The sequence below is a fragment of the Temnothorax longispinosus genome, chromosome 10 (genome assembly GCF_030848805.1).
Source record: "Temnothorax longispinosus isolate EJ_2023e chromosome 10, Tlon_JGU_v1, whole genome shotgun sequence".
In the NCBI taxonomy this organism is placed as follows: domain Eukaryota; kingdom Metazoa; phylum Arthropoda; class Insecta; order Hymenoptera; family Formicidae; genus Temnothorax; species Temnothorax longispinosus.
In genome coordinates, this window is record NC_092367.1 from 16,953,114 (window position 1) to 16,970,408 (window position 17,295).

Here is a 17,295-nt window from a genome sequence, read left to right on the forward strand (position 1 = left end):
TCAAACGGATTATATTCATAATATCTTACGACTTTGGTTCTACTTTTGTTTTTAGATTCATGGAAGGGCATTGCAGAATCACACACAGATCCCGATACATGATGGGGGCCCTGGCAGTCCATCCGATATGTTGAATAGTTGTTCGCCAACATGCTCCGAAATGCTAGGCTATTTTTGCAATGACTGTTGTGTGGCCTGTTGTTCAAATTGCACTTTGCTCTTACACAAACTGCACCATTTCGTGCCATTATCAGAAAAGGTTGGTTAATATTGTTCAAATCATGATTTATTACATATTATTGCGAGAAACTTAAACGATTTCTATTTTATTGGCAGAACAAGACCCTGCTGCCCGAGTTCAACAAGACTTACATGCATATCGAGGAAACGCTGCTGCGAGTTTGCCAGACAAAAGAGGTAAGTCCGCATGTTTATTAAATATTTTTTCCTGGCGAGGAACTCGCTCAATTACTACGAGATGTATATGCCAGGAAATGATAAATAAATATTTATTAATACTTTTAACAAAACATTAGGTACGCGTAGAAAGATTAACGTATGGTCATTTGGCGATAGCTCGAATATATCGCTCACTATTTTAACGTGGTTTATTTTTTTAATGATTTCTGATAAATTATAAATTAAGTATTCTAGTCATATTCTCGCAGATACATAATAGAAGCGCATATTTTAAATATCGTATTACGTATAGATATGTATCGTATAAAATCATATACAAATTGAGATATCATATTTTATATATCGACTGGGTGGAAAATGGTTATAGATAAATGGCGAGACCTATCTGATTTTTCTATGTGATATTAATTATAGTGTTACTATTTATGTCCTTTGCTATTGAGATGTACAAATTGTGTGCCATTTAGAATTGCACAGTTATAGGAATTTATATTGAATATTAATAATCGAATCATAAATGACTTTTAGTAAAACATTTAATTTTTGACTATAATTATAACCAATGTATCAGAGAGAGTGTCATTTAGGTTCATTAGTAGTATTAATGCTATTTGGAAAAACAGGTTATCTGTTATCTGCTTTATGACTTATCATGACTGAAATTTATGACTCAATTGGATCATTCTAGTATAGACCGAAAGAAATAAAGGCTCCGTAAGGCAGGCGGGCATTTTTCGTGATAAATAGTACACAATAGTATACGCATATGACTAGAGGGGATATAAGAAATACTTAATATCATCAGCCATTTCATACCCGTACAAAGACCGTGAGATAATCTAACTTATTTTACGCGCAATGTGATTTACTCTATGCTTAAATCACATGTAACTCTATCATATACATATTGCACTTTTCCGAGGTTGCAAGGCTCATTACTGCCAGAGTTGTGGCCTTACAACCCGCGACATATTTTTGCTTTTCATTATAATGGCAACGAGTCAGGTATTATATATTAAGACTAAGTTATTTAGCACATAACGCTTGAATTACGCGTCTTCCTCGTCGTTCACCGTTTGCGACTTGCCCTTGTGCTTGCTCTTCTCCTCTTGCTGTTTCTTCAGCTTCTTTTCCTTCATTTTTGCCTCCATCTCCTTGAACTTGAGCTCCAAGTATCGATCTACTTCCGGGCCGGTGAAATCCTCGGGGAATTTGGGCATAATTGGCAGGATGTATTTATACAGTCGTTCATTTAGCACATATAATTGAGTAGTCGTTTCGCACTTTACGTTGAACCACCAGTCGCAAGTCAATGCTACCTGGCTGAATATTGTGCCGTTCGGACATAAGAATGACGATTTGCCGCCATTCAGGTCGCAGTAATGCCATACCTAAGAACAATATTATCGTATTAAACACAATTCTAGAAATTAATATCTCGTATAATATAAAATCACGTGGATATTAAATTTAAGAATCAAAAGAAATTGTGGAAAAAGTAGGGAGATTTGTAAATGTAAAAAAATGGTTTAGAATATTTTATAGACTCGTTTGAGAATAAATTATATAAGAATAATATTTTCACTAATTGCAGTATACATACTTGGCATCCGGTCGCTGGGTCGCCGAAAAATCCCTTATATCTTTGATCTTTGCAACTGAATTTAGTTTGCGGTATATTCGCGTACGCCGGGTAATCGACGTTCGGTTTTCCGCGCGTCGCGCCGTATTTTAATGCCGGCAGCGGCATTTTCGGCCCCGGGCGTGTAACTTCGTTCGGCGATACGTATTCCTGACTCGTGGACGCCTCGGTGGAAATCGGCAGGGTGTACCGTTCGTCCTGCAGGATATCGTCGCTCAAGTCTTCCGTGATCTCGTACGAGTGCTCGGTGGTGGAAACACTAGGAGTTGGCTTGAGTCCTTGTTGCTTATGTTCGCTCGAGATGTCCTGAACGTAAGGGATGTAATACTCCACCTTTTCGTCCTTCACATGATTTAAGTTGTAATCCGACTGTAACGACGATTTAATCTGAGTGTCGTCCGTCGTCTTGTATCGTTCGGGATCGTTGGTGATTATCAGAGGGCTCGGTGTCACTTGAAATCTTGTCTCGGTGACCACTTTCGGCCGCGTATATATTTTCGGCTTGTAAACATCGTAGCCGATCAATCTGGGCGGCGACGGCGGCGGTAACGGGGGTCCTTGCGGCTGCGGGAAATTTTCCTGCCGCGTATTGTGCAGGATATTAAGAATCTCAATGAGCGTTTTGATGCTGCTGTCGAGGTTGTCTTTGTTCAGCGTTTCCGGCAGTCGCTCGGACAATTGGAAACTCTCGATCAGATTGTTCAGATTCACACTCGGCTTCCGATAAAACGAGACTGACGGCTTTACTGACTGCTGCTGCTGCACGTTGGCGTGCACCGGAATGTATCGCACTCCCCCAAATTCCTTATTAGGATAATTAACAGCGATGTTTGGCTTCGCCGTGTAATCCTGATCGTAATCGTCCTGCGGGTTGCCGAACAGCGGTTTCTTGATCACGGGAGCAGAGGGTTGCGGGGGTCTCGCGGTAATAAAGTATCGATTTTCCTTGTTCAGGATATGACTGACAGGCGTGGTAATTTCGGGATAGGTCTTTTGCACCTGGTAGAGCTGATAGGACGGGGTAGAGTACTCGGCATAGTTGATCTTGGTGTTGTACTTGACCGGCGCGAAGTAATCGTTATCGCCTCCGATGTTTCTAGGATCGAATTGCACGGACGGGACGAATTTCTTGTCTTCGTCGGGTGAGTTGACACGGTACCTATTACCGCCCCTCCTCGGCACGTCAACGAGCCGAGTTAGAGGGTGTTGCTGCGACGGAGGTTTTCGGAGCAGGGTGCCCGACAGCTCGTCTGCATAATTTTGCCCCAACGCGGCCTGAGCGTTCAGGTAATTGTTGGCGACGTAAAAAGTCATGTAGGGTATCAATCTTCGGTATCTTTCCTTGAACGTCGTCAGGTTCATGTTTGCCAGGAAGTCATCTCCGTCGTCCTCCGAAATAGCACTGGTCGCGTTCGACTTCGCCGGTTCTGATGCTTCCAAGCCTCGCATCAAGAGAACTGCAACCGAGAAAAGTCGCTTTTTATCGATTTTCGAGCGAATTTAACAGCGCGATTGAAATAAACTAATAAACCACTTGATGGGGACTTAAACGAAGATGCGCTATATTCGTGTTATTACATAAAAAAAAAAATACATTATACGCGTGACATAATTAAATTAGCTCTCGAGCTATTTAAAACTCGTACCGATTCGCACGGGGCAGCATTGTCTCGTTGCGTTTTCGATGCATCGCCGCGATTGCACGAACAACCGCGTGCGGAAGAATGCGAAAAGAGAATGAGAGATAACGCGGTATGTCTGAAACGTTCCCGACAAAGACGAATCGTGGGGAAAGGGAATACGGTTGAGGGTTGAAGATTGAACGGACGATAGAGCTGGGGGCGGCGGGGGTGGATTGGTACGTTTTTAGCGGTTGCGCCACTCGAACGTGCCAGCGCGAATATATCCTCCGCCACCGGGAACACCGATACACGCACGCATGCACGCATGCGTCTACACACGCGGCCTTTATCTCTTGCTATCTCGCCGCACGTACAAAAGCGCTGGCCGGCTCTCCGAATATTTTCCTTCTAATTTAATTCCACGCGGGTGGAGCGAGCGGTACGCGTGCGCTACCTCGCACGTTTCCGGGGTCGAGGGGAGGAGATGAGGGTGTATCGCACATGCGGTTATAACGATGCACGGTGGCTTTTTGAGGAGTCGATTAGAGGTGTACGTATTTTCCGTGGGACACCGCGGATCGTCACAAAGCTCTTTTTTGATTCTCTTTGTTATACGCGCCTTGCTGCAAGACAGCAACAGATAAAATTCATCTCTGTAAAACCTTAAGGCCCAGTTTCACAAGTGTCGGTTAACTTTTAACCTTAGATTAACTCACTCTTCGTCTCCTTCTAACGTCCTCCTTAGAAAGAGACGAAAAGTGAGCTAATCTAAAGTTAAAAGTTAACCGAAATTTGTGAAACTGTGTCTAATGTCCATTTCTACCAATGTAGATTAACTTTAATCTCGGTTTGACTTACTTATTATCCTTTTCTAATTCTTAAAACTAGAAAAAGATAACAAATCAACTAAACCGAGATTAAAGTTACATCTACATTGTAGAAATGGACGTAAGACGTGATTCTATAGAATCGTACTTTTTTTTTACGATTTGCATCCACGAACGAATCATTTATGAAAAGTTAAACTCTATATTACAATATTCTAAATATGCGTATATCATCGAGGCTAACAATGGGACCCTATTTATCCACCATACAGCGCGGTGCATTCTCCTGCGGGAGCAATTGGCTATATCACCACTATCTTATTGAGCGTGCTAGCACGTATATATACACACATATACACACGCGCACGCATATTGTTTCTACCTGAATAATTTTATCATATATCGTTTAATTTTCTACCGTTTGATAACAACGATATAATCACGTTAAACCACAATATTTTCTTCATATGTGTGGGTCATATGTGTGGATATTACGTATCCACACATCATGAAATGTTGTATTTTCTGATGTGGATGAGACGGTTTATTAAATTAAATTAATAAAACTAGAAATTCTTCGATCTTTCATCGAGAAATGTCAAGTTTGGGAAAATTAAATGGATCATAAATTTTTACATAATTTTTCTCGACTACCTTTTATCTCTAGAAACTCTGTCCTATATAATATTCTACGAATATATCCTCGCCCTTTTTTAATTTGCGAGCTCTCGTCATATCGTCCGGCTGGCGATATTGCGGTACGAGAGATGCGAAGGGAATAGGGAGGAGATGTGAAATAGTGAAGGAACCGTGCGCGCGGGCCCGAGTGGTGCTAGATATAAACCCACCTCACTAGACTGGCCATGAATTTTTATAAACCGATTATTTAGCGTCGATGTAACAAAGTGCACCGCGTTCGCTGAAAGAGCGTCGCGGCGCTCCACGAGTCGCACATCAAAGGGACGTGCATTCCAGCCGCATATTACTCCCTCTCTATCTATCTTCATCTCCGCCTCTTTCGCCCTCTCGTGGATTACACACGGTTATACACACCGGTCCCGACCTGGAAATCCAATTCGATTCTGCATGAAATGAGTCTGGAAACTCCGCTCGCGTTGCGGCGCGGTGCGGCGCGGCGCGCTTTATTAATCCTGTCAGCGCGAAACGTGATTGAAAAATTCGGAAGGCGCGCGTGTGCCCGATCTGAGAGGAGCTCGTCTTGAAAATTTTCAAAGCGCGACACGACATTCGCTCGCGAAATGCGTTTTCTATATCTACGCACAAAAGGACACGGATGCGGAGACGTTGGATTTCTCGCGCAAATCCACCTTGAGATGTTTAAGTCCGAATCAAAGGAAATCTCGTCTGTGTTCCGTTAAACGAATCAACCGCACTGAGGGAATATCATGGAAATCTTACGCGTTATCTGGCAACACTCGAGTGCTTAGCTTAAAAAGAGAATTATATTGTCGAAAAACTGCGTGTAGCGACAAAATTGAAGACCGCCTAATATAAAATTAAATTATGACAACGCCTGAGTTTGTTACAGACTCTGGTCTCGCGACAAACGAATCGAACGACGCGATAAACTTTTTCACTTTTACCGTCAGCCACAACGAAAAACAATTGTTCTTCGAATTGGATCTCAGCCAGACGAAAGCGATGCAGGGCTGCTTCCTTTTTCCCAAGTCATCGCCGATAGTTTCGCCGCCCCGGATCTACTTTTCACTGTTCTCTATCTTTGTCCCCGCGACAATGTCTGTTCGACTGGCGAAATTCTAACTCGAACTCTGCGTTGTGCAACACCCATTGTTGTATCATGCGGAAGTACGACGCGTCGGATCTCGTACCGATCTGTCGGTAGGTAGCCCGATACGGAATATTAATTGGCATGTATTGGTCTCTCGGATTACGTTATTTCGAACGCGCGTGACTTGGTTGCTCGACGGATGCGATGAGGGAGAGAACCGCGAGGCACAGACGCGGCTGGAATATGTACGCCGCGTTGTTCTCGGTTAAGCCTTTCGCCATTCAAACACTCGACACGAGACAGCCGAATGGCGAATATTATGTAGAAAAATACTAGAATTTAATTACGCGAGAATCCATGTTTCCCTCCTTTCCCGAACGCGTGATATTTAATTAATTTTCGACAAATTGCCATCCACAAACTTCGAAGCGGAGAACGTGGGTGATGTATGTTTTCGCGGCGATTTGCAGTTTTCGGTAGTAAAGAACATGCATCGCCTTGCTCCTCATCACTCTTGCTCGGTACGCTCGCGACATTCGTAATGTGGAACGCTGCATTCAGCAAAAACTAACACCTACGAATAATTAATACCGACCGTGTGCCCGGGCGGGAAACCGTCGGAGCTCCCAATCGTGCGTGGCTGAAATTACTGTGACCGTCACTTTATTTATTGCACACGCGCGAGACGAAGGGCCCGTCGCGTCGAGGGGTGGCAATATGCGCTAGAAAATAAAGCCATTTTTCATCCTTGAAAATTCTTAATGAGTGAAATATCGCGACTCTCTCACTCGACACCGGAGAAACATGGCGTTGCGCGAAAGTCACGGAATCGAAATACACAGTTTCGAAGAGTTTCTGCCGATAATGAATTTATCATTTTACGATTTATTAGACTAATAATTGAAGCAATTTTAATGTATACACAGAAAGAAGCAGTGATATGCGAAAAATCCATTTTATTCGTTACTTAAAATTACGTTTTTAATTTTATGAACCACACATCTATTATTCTATTTATTTTTGGAGTTTTATATGCAAATTTAATGGTGTAATTCGTACAGAGTATCTCACGCATTCACAATTTTTATATATTATTTAAATTTAAAAAGAAGACACTAAACAATTATATTGTATAATATATATGTAGTATAATGATTTGATAATATAGTATAGCAATTTTCTATGTTCTTTGTATATTTCTTCAAACATTTGGATCAACACTGAATAACTGACGAATATCTATTTTCTTAGAATTTCTATAAATAATGAATTCTTTTTAAAACGTCGTATAAAGAAATATAAAATTAAATTTTGGTTATTAAGTGGATCGAATGACGAAAAACTTGGTTTCTAACTGAACGCTTTATAATCATAAAAATGTACGGCAGGATATAATGTGGCAAAGTGCTGTCACTTACTGCTGCGATGTTTTCTTACGCGGAATCACGTTTCTCATGCGGTCGTATCTTATATCGTGTACGAAGATGATCTCTTTTTCTCTCTTTCTCTCTTCCTCTTTTCGATTATCTCGGGAGTGAGAGGGCGACGTTGCGATGGAAAAATTCTCCGGAATAATATGATATCGTATTTGAAATTCACGCGTACGCTGCTGCTGGTTGCGCATTAATACGTACCGTCGTATTAAGCGTGCAGCGCGGCACAATGTTCTGGTTCACGGTTGACCTGCCTCAGCATACGCAGGGGCTTTCCGGAAATCCAGAGAAGCGTGGGCGTGCCGCGCACATTTTGCACGTCATTTAATTAAAGCCGGAAAACGAGCCGCGTAATGACACTCGGGCGCATACGAGGGTTCGTCGCGTTTCGATGCCGCGGGCCAGGTCGCCCCTGCCCCTGCCCCTGCCCCTGCCCGTGCCCGGGCACGGGGCGCGGCAGGGTCGAGCGATTCGACCGGAGAATTCTGCGGATGCAAATGCGCCGGCGGCGGCGGGGTCTTCTCTATTACCGCATCGTACCGCACCGCACTGCGGTCCGTTGTAACCGGTACTGGACCTTAAGGGGATACAAAGCGTGTGAAATTGGACGGAACAAGAACGGCTGCAGGAAATGTAAGTTAGAATGGGAAACGCCATATATCATTTGGATGCCTTGCGGCACGGAGCGTGGAAGTCGGTACGGAGATAGCAAGAGGTCCCCGCCGCCGTGCGGAATAACACTCGTGGGTGTCATTAAGGGTGGGATGGAAAATTTTTGAGCATCTCGAAACATCGGGAGCTCTTTCCGAGACATGCCATTGCTTTAGAGACATTTGTATCGGTGTGTTTTTGTTTGACGTCAGAAAAAGAATTTCAAATTTTTGAATTTCAAGCTCTTCGGAATTTTGAAAATGGAGATGGTTTGAACTTTTAACAATATAAGTATATATGAAAAACTATAGTTATTTGGTGGTCGTCGTATTATTATAGCTTTCACGATTGCTGTTTGATTTATTTTTTGGCGTGCTGCGATCAATTCGATTAATTAGCTCGGTCAAATCAGATTGTGCAAACGTCAATTAAACAGAAACTGTTTCCTATCGAAACGATGATTAAATAAACTTTTGCGCTCTAATAATTTAGCGGAAAATATCCAAACGTTTATTTAAACATCAACAGATAACCGGTTTGCTTCTAAGTAAACGGGCTTCTCGCGCGATTAATCATTCCGACCATTCCGACATCTGACACTTCTTAACGTTGACCCTCAATTCGTATTACGAGTTCGAACTATCCGAGATTTTCGTACTTTTCTCCTTTATGCATTAGAAAAACGAAATTTGATGTACCTTAAAAATTCAATGATCTATTAATTCGAGAAAAATTTAAATTGAGATGACTTATAATGTGCAAGGCATTCATGTACGATCGCGAAACAATATCGTAAAATCAAAATATGCTTTTGCTTTGGGCAAAGCGAATTTTGTAGCTTTGATCAGGAGAAAAAACGCGAATGCGGAACTGTGAGAGAAAAAGTACACGTAACAACAATGACGTTGAAGAAAAGGAAGCAAATACGCGCGCTATTATCGCTCGTGTGGGTACATTGTATTAATCTTCGTTTGCCCGCCTTTTGTTCGCGTATTGTTCGTCTGTACAATCGAGCGAAATCAATCGATTCAAGGGAAACGCCTCTGTTTTCCCCTCGAGGATCGGGGTACGTTCAAAGACCGACTCGCTGTTGCGTCGCAAATGCAGCAACCCCGAAGAATAGTAATAGGTTGCATGTGTCGCTAATGAACTCTCCAAATGGCCGCATACATGTTTACATTGTACACTATAAACCGCGACGGGAAACACGGGTGCAGGCTGGAGCATTAAATTCATTAGCTCAAGTCTGAAAATCTTCGTGTTTGCCGTGGCACAAAGGAAACGTTTCAATGGAAATCGCGGTGTTTCCAGAAGGGAATTCGATGCTCAACATCGATAGAGACTCCAGCTATATGGAAATTGTTCCGTATTGCGTGAAAAATGTTTCATTGCGCGAAAATAAATTCTACTCGTCGCCGCGTCGTTGAGATTCAGCAATAAAAGTTTTAAAAATTGTTCTCGAGCGCGATCTAAAAAGCATATTACATATTTGAAAGACTTAAAAGTAAAAGAGTTTAAAGATCGAAATTGTAATTGTCAGAGATTCTGAAATTTTAATCGAAATTTTGCAGAAATATGAATGTTTTCACTGAAATATCTAGTAGTTTTGCTGTAATATTGTTCGAGTTCACTGAAACGTAGAATCACCTACTGTATCCACCACCGCAATTATTCGGGATTTTCGGACAACTCGTTCATTTGGCCGAATAATTTCAACTATTCGGTCCAAGTATTCCGTAAATTTAAATCGATTCTGCGCGTTCAGTCTTATTGGCCGCTGCTCGCGCGCTGCTCATATAAAATTTCCGTTAAAACGTTTAATAATGCAATAAAGCGGCATACGCGAGAGAAAATCAAGCCTTTTGTTGGAATAGATTCCTTTTTTTCAATGAGATTTTTATTCGGACGATTCGCTTATTCTCTAAGGCTTATTTCCGCACATGTGCACGCTCTCGTCATAGTTAATGCGAACGTTTGATGAGCACATATTAATAGCGCACGGTGGTCTAATAAACACAAATACTAATCAGCAAATACTAATTGTCTTTCATTATTGCGGTTGATATAATTATTTTCTCGAGGGTGAATCTGTGCGGAGGAATAACGGGAAATAGGAACGCAGTCATTCAGATAATACCTATTTAATTAACAGTATACATCATCAAGCTGCGATATCGCTCTTTCCAGGAATCAGATTATGGCGAAGCTCATATAAATCATATTAAGCCCTCGACCGCCATTTTCCGTCCCCGCGTGGATTTCCAATTCGTATTATGGTACACACCCCGCGCTCGCTTAACCCTTCCTGATCCTCGACAGTTCCACTAAAAGTCGATCCTTTGACCTGCCGAGCAAACCGTGATACCTCTCCTCTTCTACCAGAATGCTTTGAAAGTCATCTTTATATCGCGTTTGCTAAAGAATTTGCGCTATACAGAGGCGATGTATAAGGCGGAGATAGTTTTACTACTTTGACGGTAAAAGGACGATCCTCGCGATCGACAAGATTTCACGGAATTTAGTAACGAAAGGATAATCGAGTCTTAATTTCCGTAAAAAAGCCGAGATTTCTAAAAGCCGTTCTCAACTCCGCATAACTAGATAAGATTCTTGGTCTACTTTTATTGTTATAAATCTTAGCACGCTAATTTTTTTTGTTTTTCTTTTTATTTGATTAGAAAACAGCTTGTCCGTTTAGTTAGAACGTGCTTGTTCAACGCATAAAATAGCACTCCAAAAGTTCTCCCATCGACGTGTACAGGAACCACATACGTGATTTCGGTATTGGTATTCAGCATCTAACAACATTTCACCGGAAACTCTTTACACTTGAGTGAGCAGTTCCCGTTTCAACCAGGCACGACGTCGGACGTCGTCGCCTCGAGCGTTGAAATTACAAACGCAACAACGACGGCTTGTCCGCTCTCGTTACGATCTTTGGAACGACTTTCGCGCCTCGCAGACATCTCGCAAGTCGGATCTAACGACGTTAACACTCGTGATGCGATCTGCTTCTGGTTATCAGAATGACAGGAGTATACGTTTCTCGCGTTTGCGAGGCATCGAGACTAATGTTATCTCGGAGTTGCATTACTAGGTTACGTACAATCGTCAACTTAAAGTCGAAATGTTAGAGACCAAAATGAAAGAAGATACACACGCACGCATTGTCGATTTTGTTAGGAGAAATTGCACGCAAATAAGTAGATTAAATAATAGATTAAATGTCTAGATAACAGAAATCCCAAGGTTCTCATTATTAACCCTCAATTAGCACACATGTGCTAATTCGCACCACTTTTTTTTTGTTCAGCACTTTATATATTTCAATTTTTCATATAAAAATCATTTCTTTTTCCTAAAATAAAGTGCACTTCTCGATTGTCAGGGAAATTTTACATAAATTTTTATTAAAAATGACTAAGATACGACAGTTAAAAGTTGTCAAAATCTCAAATCGCACTAGTGTGGCATTTGAGGTGGCCCACCCGAGGTGTGCTAATTGAGGGTTAAGCGTTCAGTATTTAATCTGTAAGCCCGCGTTACGATGGTACTTTCTATGTATGTTACGACAACCGTACATATAATATCGGTGTTAAAATATTCAACCGACTGCACAATGACTGTTTCAAGAATGCATAGGAAAATTTTTTCGGAGATCATTGAGTGACGTTCTAAATGCATCGGTGAGCAGGAAAGCGCGTTATAGCAGCAGCACGGACGAGCGACTCGCGCGTGTTACGTATTTTTAAATATTTTGTTACGTTATTACCCTGAACGTATAATAAAAGCTCATCACAATTAATCTTTATTAATGCGCCCGGTCCTTTCTCTTTCTCTTCGCGACATAAATCCGCTGGCAGTTGCAAATTACATGAACGCATTTTGCAAGGCATTCCTTTCCAAGCAAGCGAAACGAAACGAGAGATAAATAATAATTACAAGAATGATAAAGATACATATAACAGATTAAACGTCTTGATTATTCAACATACACACACACATAGATATTTCTCTTCAATCTATTACTGTAATTAATGCGCGGTAATTTCACGTTCCAAAAGCGATCACGAATATTTGCGCGCCGTCAAGTAAGAAAATATACGAAAGCGAGAAGCAACTAAACATGCGACGTTTTAGGTAAATGAGGTGCTTTTTAATTACATTCCATCGTTAAACTTCCCATTTTGCCGGTTTGCCATGACATTTTTTGTTCCCAGCAGTCGCACTTTAATCCCGAAACGTACAAAAAAAAAGATTGCGCGATTACGCAATGGCAAAATTAATTATTCGAGCGTCTCGTTCGTCGAACTTTCGATCTACACTACTGGGCATGGAAAAGAAGAACATCATGAAGGGCTGATACATTCACTGCTAACGTACCTGTAAGGTACCCTCAATAAAGATTTCCGTGCTCGATCGTACGAATGAACACAGCGTTATCGAGTATTATAAGGATAAAGTGTTCTTGATGTTCTTTTTCCATGTTCACCGATGTATGTTCCCAGCCGCATTCTCTATGTTGCTCGAATCTGAGTCTGAGCACGTCGAATCGGCTCTCGAGTCGCGCGTCTCGCGAGAATTGATAGTCCGCTCGATCTGTTTGCAACGAGACAACAGACGCGAAGAGACCGCCTGCTTGCCGATCGCGCGTCCGCCTCGTTTCCTGAATAGATATTCATGGCAACAGGCGGAACAGGAAGCTCCGCGCAGAAATCTCCGCAATCCGGAACAACAATAAGCTCGGAGCGCGCTGCGCGCACACGATAGATCGAGTGACCATAGGGAATAGGGAATCTACTAACTTTGTCCGCGGGCTAGATACATATACATATACATCGCATAACTTTGCATCTCCCTTTCTCTCCCTCTTTCTCGTGCACTTTCCTTACTGCGTTCGGGAACTTCTATAGTTATACATACACAATTCCTACATCGATTATTAATTCGAAGTCGCGAATAATTGCTTGCACGACGGAAATCCCCTTTCTCCTCCGCAACTCGCGCCCCTGCACCGTCTTGCTCTATCGTCTCTTCGATCCTCCCGCGTTTCTCTTATTTACCCCGCTGCGCTTCAGGAGTACTCAGGACGCCCTGATTACGCGCTCTCGATGCGCCGCAATACACCCGGGCCTCCGCTCCGTGCCCGTCTCAATACGCTCTCAAAATCCTTGCACGGGTATTACGCTAAGCTAAGCACATTAGTCGTCGCCTCTCTATATTGCGATTATGCGAACTTCGTTCCACCGACGCTAGTACGTACCGTACCGGTTACGGTTGACGTGTGCCAGAGATAAAGACTACGTCTTAGAGAACAGTGTTTGGCGCCGGTAATGAGTGATGAGAAATAAGAACATAGAGAAACACCGGTACCTTGAGATGTTTCGCGATAGTATCGCCGACTACTCTTGTAATTAACCTGCGTTCCTCGTTTACAAGTTATTTCATTGTATGGGAAATAATAACATTAAGCGTTTCTCCGCGAGTGGGAATCTGATACCGTACAGACATTTGTTCCATTCATATCGGTGCACCGCAGGTACACGTTCCCGCATAATTTGTATTAAAAAAGAAACGCATTTAGACAATTATATATATATTTGTACATGTTTTAACATTGTGCGTGCGGGTGAATAAATGGGAATTGAACTGTTTCAATATTTAACCGCTTCACCATTTGAATATTTAAATGTATGAGCAGATAAACAATATTAAATATTGGAAAGAGGACGGAACAACGATATTTTCTCTCTTTTCTCTATTATATAATCGGAATTGTAAAAGATTAATTCTCTCGGAAAATATATTAATCGGTGATTGATATTTTAACAAGATATGTGTAACAAATTTGTTAAATGTATGCCAATTCTCTTTCTCTTTCTCTCTTTCTGGAAATAATTATGAGCGTTTAATAAAGGTTTGAAATTAAGTTCGTGAGAAGATATGAGAATCGCAGAGATAGTCTTGTTCTTTACTCGCATCGATGGCTAATATTTTGAACAATTACTAATTAACAGTTAGAACAAAACTGTCAGTCCTTTCGCTCTGACGGCTTCATTTTTCATTTCTGAGCTCCCACTGCACCTCGTCCGCCATTGCTTTTGAATGTACAACTTCATCCTTTTGGCCGCTTCATGCATCCGGAAACGAGACAATAAAAGAGAAGATTTTCGATAAAGAATACGATCGATGCAATAAAATGCACACTGCGCGATTCAGGAGCATGCAAATTGTATGAACGCCGATCAATCACGGGACTCATCTTTAGTTTATAATTCCATTAAACGTTCTCGCATAGTCTTTGTCCTTTGCTAGGATTTCAATTAACCGCGATATTAATTATACATAGGAATTGTGTGAATAATGATTTGACGATTTTGATTATATAATATAACGCATTAACCGCTCACGGCAAAATCCGGTTTGAAACCCCTGCCCCTATTGTATTATCAATTTAGCCGAAATTTCGCCTGTGTGCCATGATGAACGCTATTATGACCAAATAGTCTGACGGACTGATTTATGAGATAAATCGAAAATTTTTTTGTCCGAGTATCGGAAATCTGCCTTTTTTTTAAGCTTTGTATTTTCTCGCGAGTTTGTATTTTCTCGTAGATATCTAAATTGTCGGTAATTTTCTTTCATGCGGTTACAAAGGTTTTCTTTAGCCGTGGCACGTGTTAATCAAATAAGATTTGTCTGACGCGAGTATCGCGCGCGCGGCGTATCGAGAAAGTCGAAACGCTCGCGTCGTCTCGCCACTTTATCACTTATGGGTGTAACACACAACCTGCCGGAGAAAGCAACGACCAGTTTGTGTACGGTCTTGGTCCGTGGATTTTACGGCGGCCGTCGGATCGTTGGTTTTTCAAGCGGGCTATATATTTCTCCTCCCCGTGTCGCCCGATTTTTACGACGATAGCCAATTGCGAACGTTCGATTACATCACTTCCTCGCCATTTTTTCCCCGCGACGTCACGCCGCCGCGCCGCGCCGTGTCGTTCAACGATGCATTAACGCGCCAGCAAAGTGATTTGCGAGTTCGTAGATTTTTAGGATCTTAGATTCGCTGTTTTTGCAGGAGAATTTACGGTACTTGCGGAACTGATTGTCAATAAAATTGAATGCCACGATACGAAAACTTAAATATTAATAGATGAAAATGCGGAACTGCATTTACTTGCCACGAAACAGCGCGCGTTTTCTATACGTGGTTTTGCGCAGATTGCCAATTAATTATACTCACATACCCGTTAGGAGCTAATTAGCGCCTTCCGCAACTACCACTAAGCCTCTCCTTGCCATCCCCTGGCTCGTTAACTCATTCTCGTAAACCCTCGAGTTGTCGTTCCTTATATATTATTTTCCTGCGTACCGTTCTACGAATCACTCTGTTATTTCATCTTTGGATGCGATCTCGCGTTTTCGCTTAAAAATCTCGAATAAGATGTATGTATTTGATTCGCTGAGAAATTTCGCCGCGATTGAAACATCGCATGAAATATACTAAAGGTTGCTTCTTTTCTTCTTTTCTTTGTTTTTATGGCACCTGCTTTCCTCTCGGGTGCAATACGAAGATTAAAATTGAACAATGAAAATAGTCAGTTCGGATAATGTAGCACAAATAAAACGTTTCAGATACACAAACTTGGAAGTGTGTCATTGTGTGTGAATGTCCGCGGTATTGGGAACTCCGTAGGTGCGTTACGCCCAAAGAGCTCTGCGCGGATCAATTCCCTCTGCGAGAACTAAAGGTCGCGATTGAAGAGTAAAATCTCGCTGGAGGGCAGTCTTTTCGATCTCCGCGGAAACTTGCAATCTTTAAAAGGACGACCGTGTACTAATGGATACGCTTCTTCGATAAATTCTTGTCGTCGCGCGTCGTTTGCTTTCCCAATAAATTTGATTCGCCCGTGGAGGAAAGCACGGCATTCGGGCGAGTGTCACGTGCGTTGGCGTTGAAGGCATTCGCCTTTCAACGCGTACCTATATAGTGAAGAAAATCGTTATACATCTACGTGAGACTGCCACTGCAAATCTCCTTTGTCCCGCGAAGAGTATTTACGTGCTTTTCCCTTTCTCGTTAATAAAAAACGAATTCCGCGTCTTTGGCAGAAGGTTATTATAAAATGCCCAGTAAAAGTGTATCAGCCTGTCTGCCTGGTGCCGCCACAACGTATAATGAATTGAATTGGCGCACGTAGCGCGCGTATACGAAAATCACGTAGTGCCGAGCCGGGCACACGTTTTGAGAGCGGGAAAACATGCGCCTCGTCGCGCCGAGGCGCATACGTATTCGACGGCAGATTGAACGCAAGAAAAATTATGTTACCGCGCCCCGTCTGGCGTCGACAAGCGTGCGTGGCTCTCGTCGGAATTAGCGCTTCTCCTCCTGGCGCGTACGCCGTGGAATATAAACGCCATGCCAAGAATTTTTTCCAGTTTTAGACCGCGCGCTTTCATATCTCAAATATTTAATTTTACGTACTAACGTTTATTCATCCGGCATTTATTTTACAAGTAGAAGCGAGGTAGAAAGGGAGTATATGTGAGTTTGATGAAAAGAGCAATTGAGCGGTTCATCCGGATTATTACCGAAATCTTTGCGAATGATAAACAAGAAGCGCGGGGCGGAAAAGAAGGAGGCTGGCGCGGTCGTCAGTCGACCGGATAAATAACGTCGAAGCTCGGGGAAACTTGGACGACGTGAATAATTGGAATTTTCCAGAACGGGAACATAGCGTTGTAAACAGGCAGCAGAATGCGTGTCTACGTGTCTCCATAGAGATTCGCACCGCGTCGTCTGGGTAAACATCGCCATGTCTCGTCTCGAGGAAGTTTTTGATGACGTCTTGCGAGGAAAATACAAAGTAGATTCTACCGTCTGACGCGCGAGGGAGAGAAAGTTATTTAACACGTCGAAAAACCCACGAAAGATTTCGCGATCTTT

The 17,295-nt window shown here is 42.3% G+C and overlaps 2 protein-coding genes across 4 annotated transcripts in view; one reads left to right on the forward strand and one right to left on the reverse strand.

Moving 5' to 3' along the window:
• The window catches only part of Qin (tudor domain-containing protein qin), a 143,000-nt gene that overhangs the window by 2,936 nt on the left and 122,769 nt on the right, over positions 1–17,295 (forward strand). For all 3 annotated transcript variants that reach the window (XM_071791290.1, XM_071791289.1, XM_071791288.1), the window contains exons 4-5: positions 56–259; positions 337–417. In XM_071791290.1, coding sequence (XP_071647391.1) covers positions 56–259; positions 337–417 — 285 coding nt within the window. The remainder of the gene's footprint in view (positions 1–55; positions 260–336; positions 418–17,295) is intronic.
• Positions 311–17,295, reverse strand: part of LOC139820776 (uncharacterized) — a 33,955-nt gene continuing 16,970 nt past the window's right edge. The window contains exons 2-3 of the mRNA XM_071791295.1: positions 2,024–3,519; positions 311–1,811 (exon numbers count right to left, since the gene is read on the reverse strand). Of these exons, the coding sequence (XP_071647396.1) occupies positions 1,470–1,811; positions 2,024–3,519 (1,838 nt within the window). The 3' untranslated portion in view covers positions 311–1,469. The remainder of the gene's footprint in view (positions 1,812–2,023; positions 3,520–17,295) is intronic.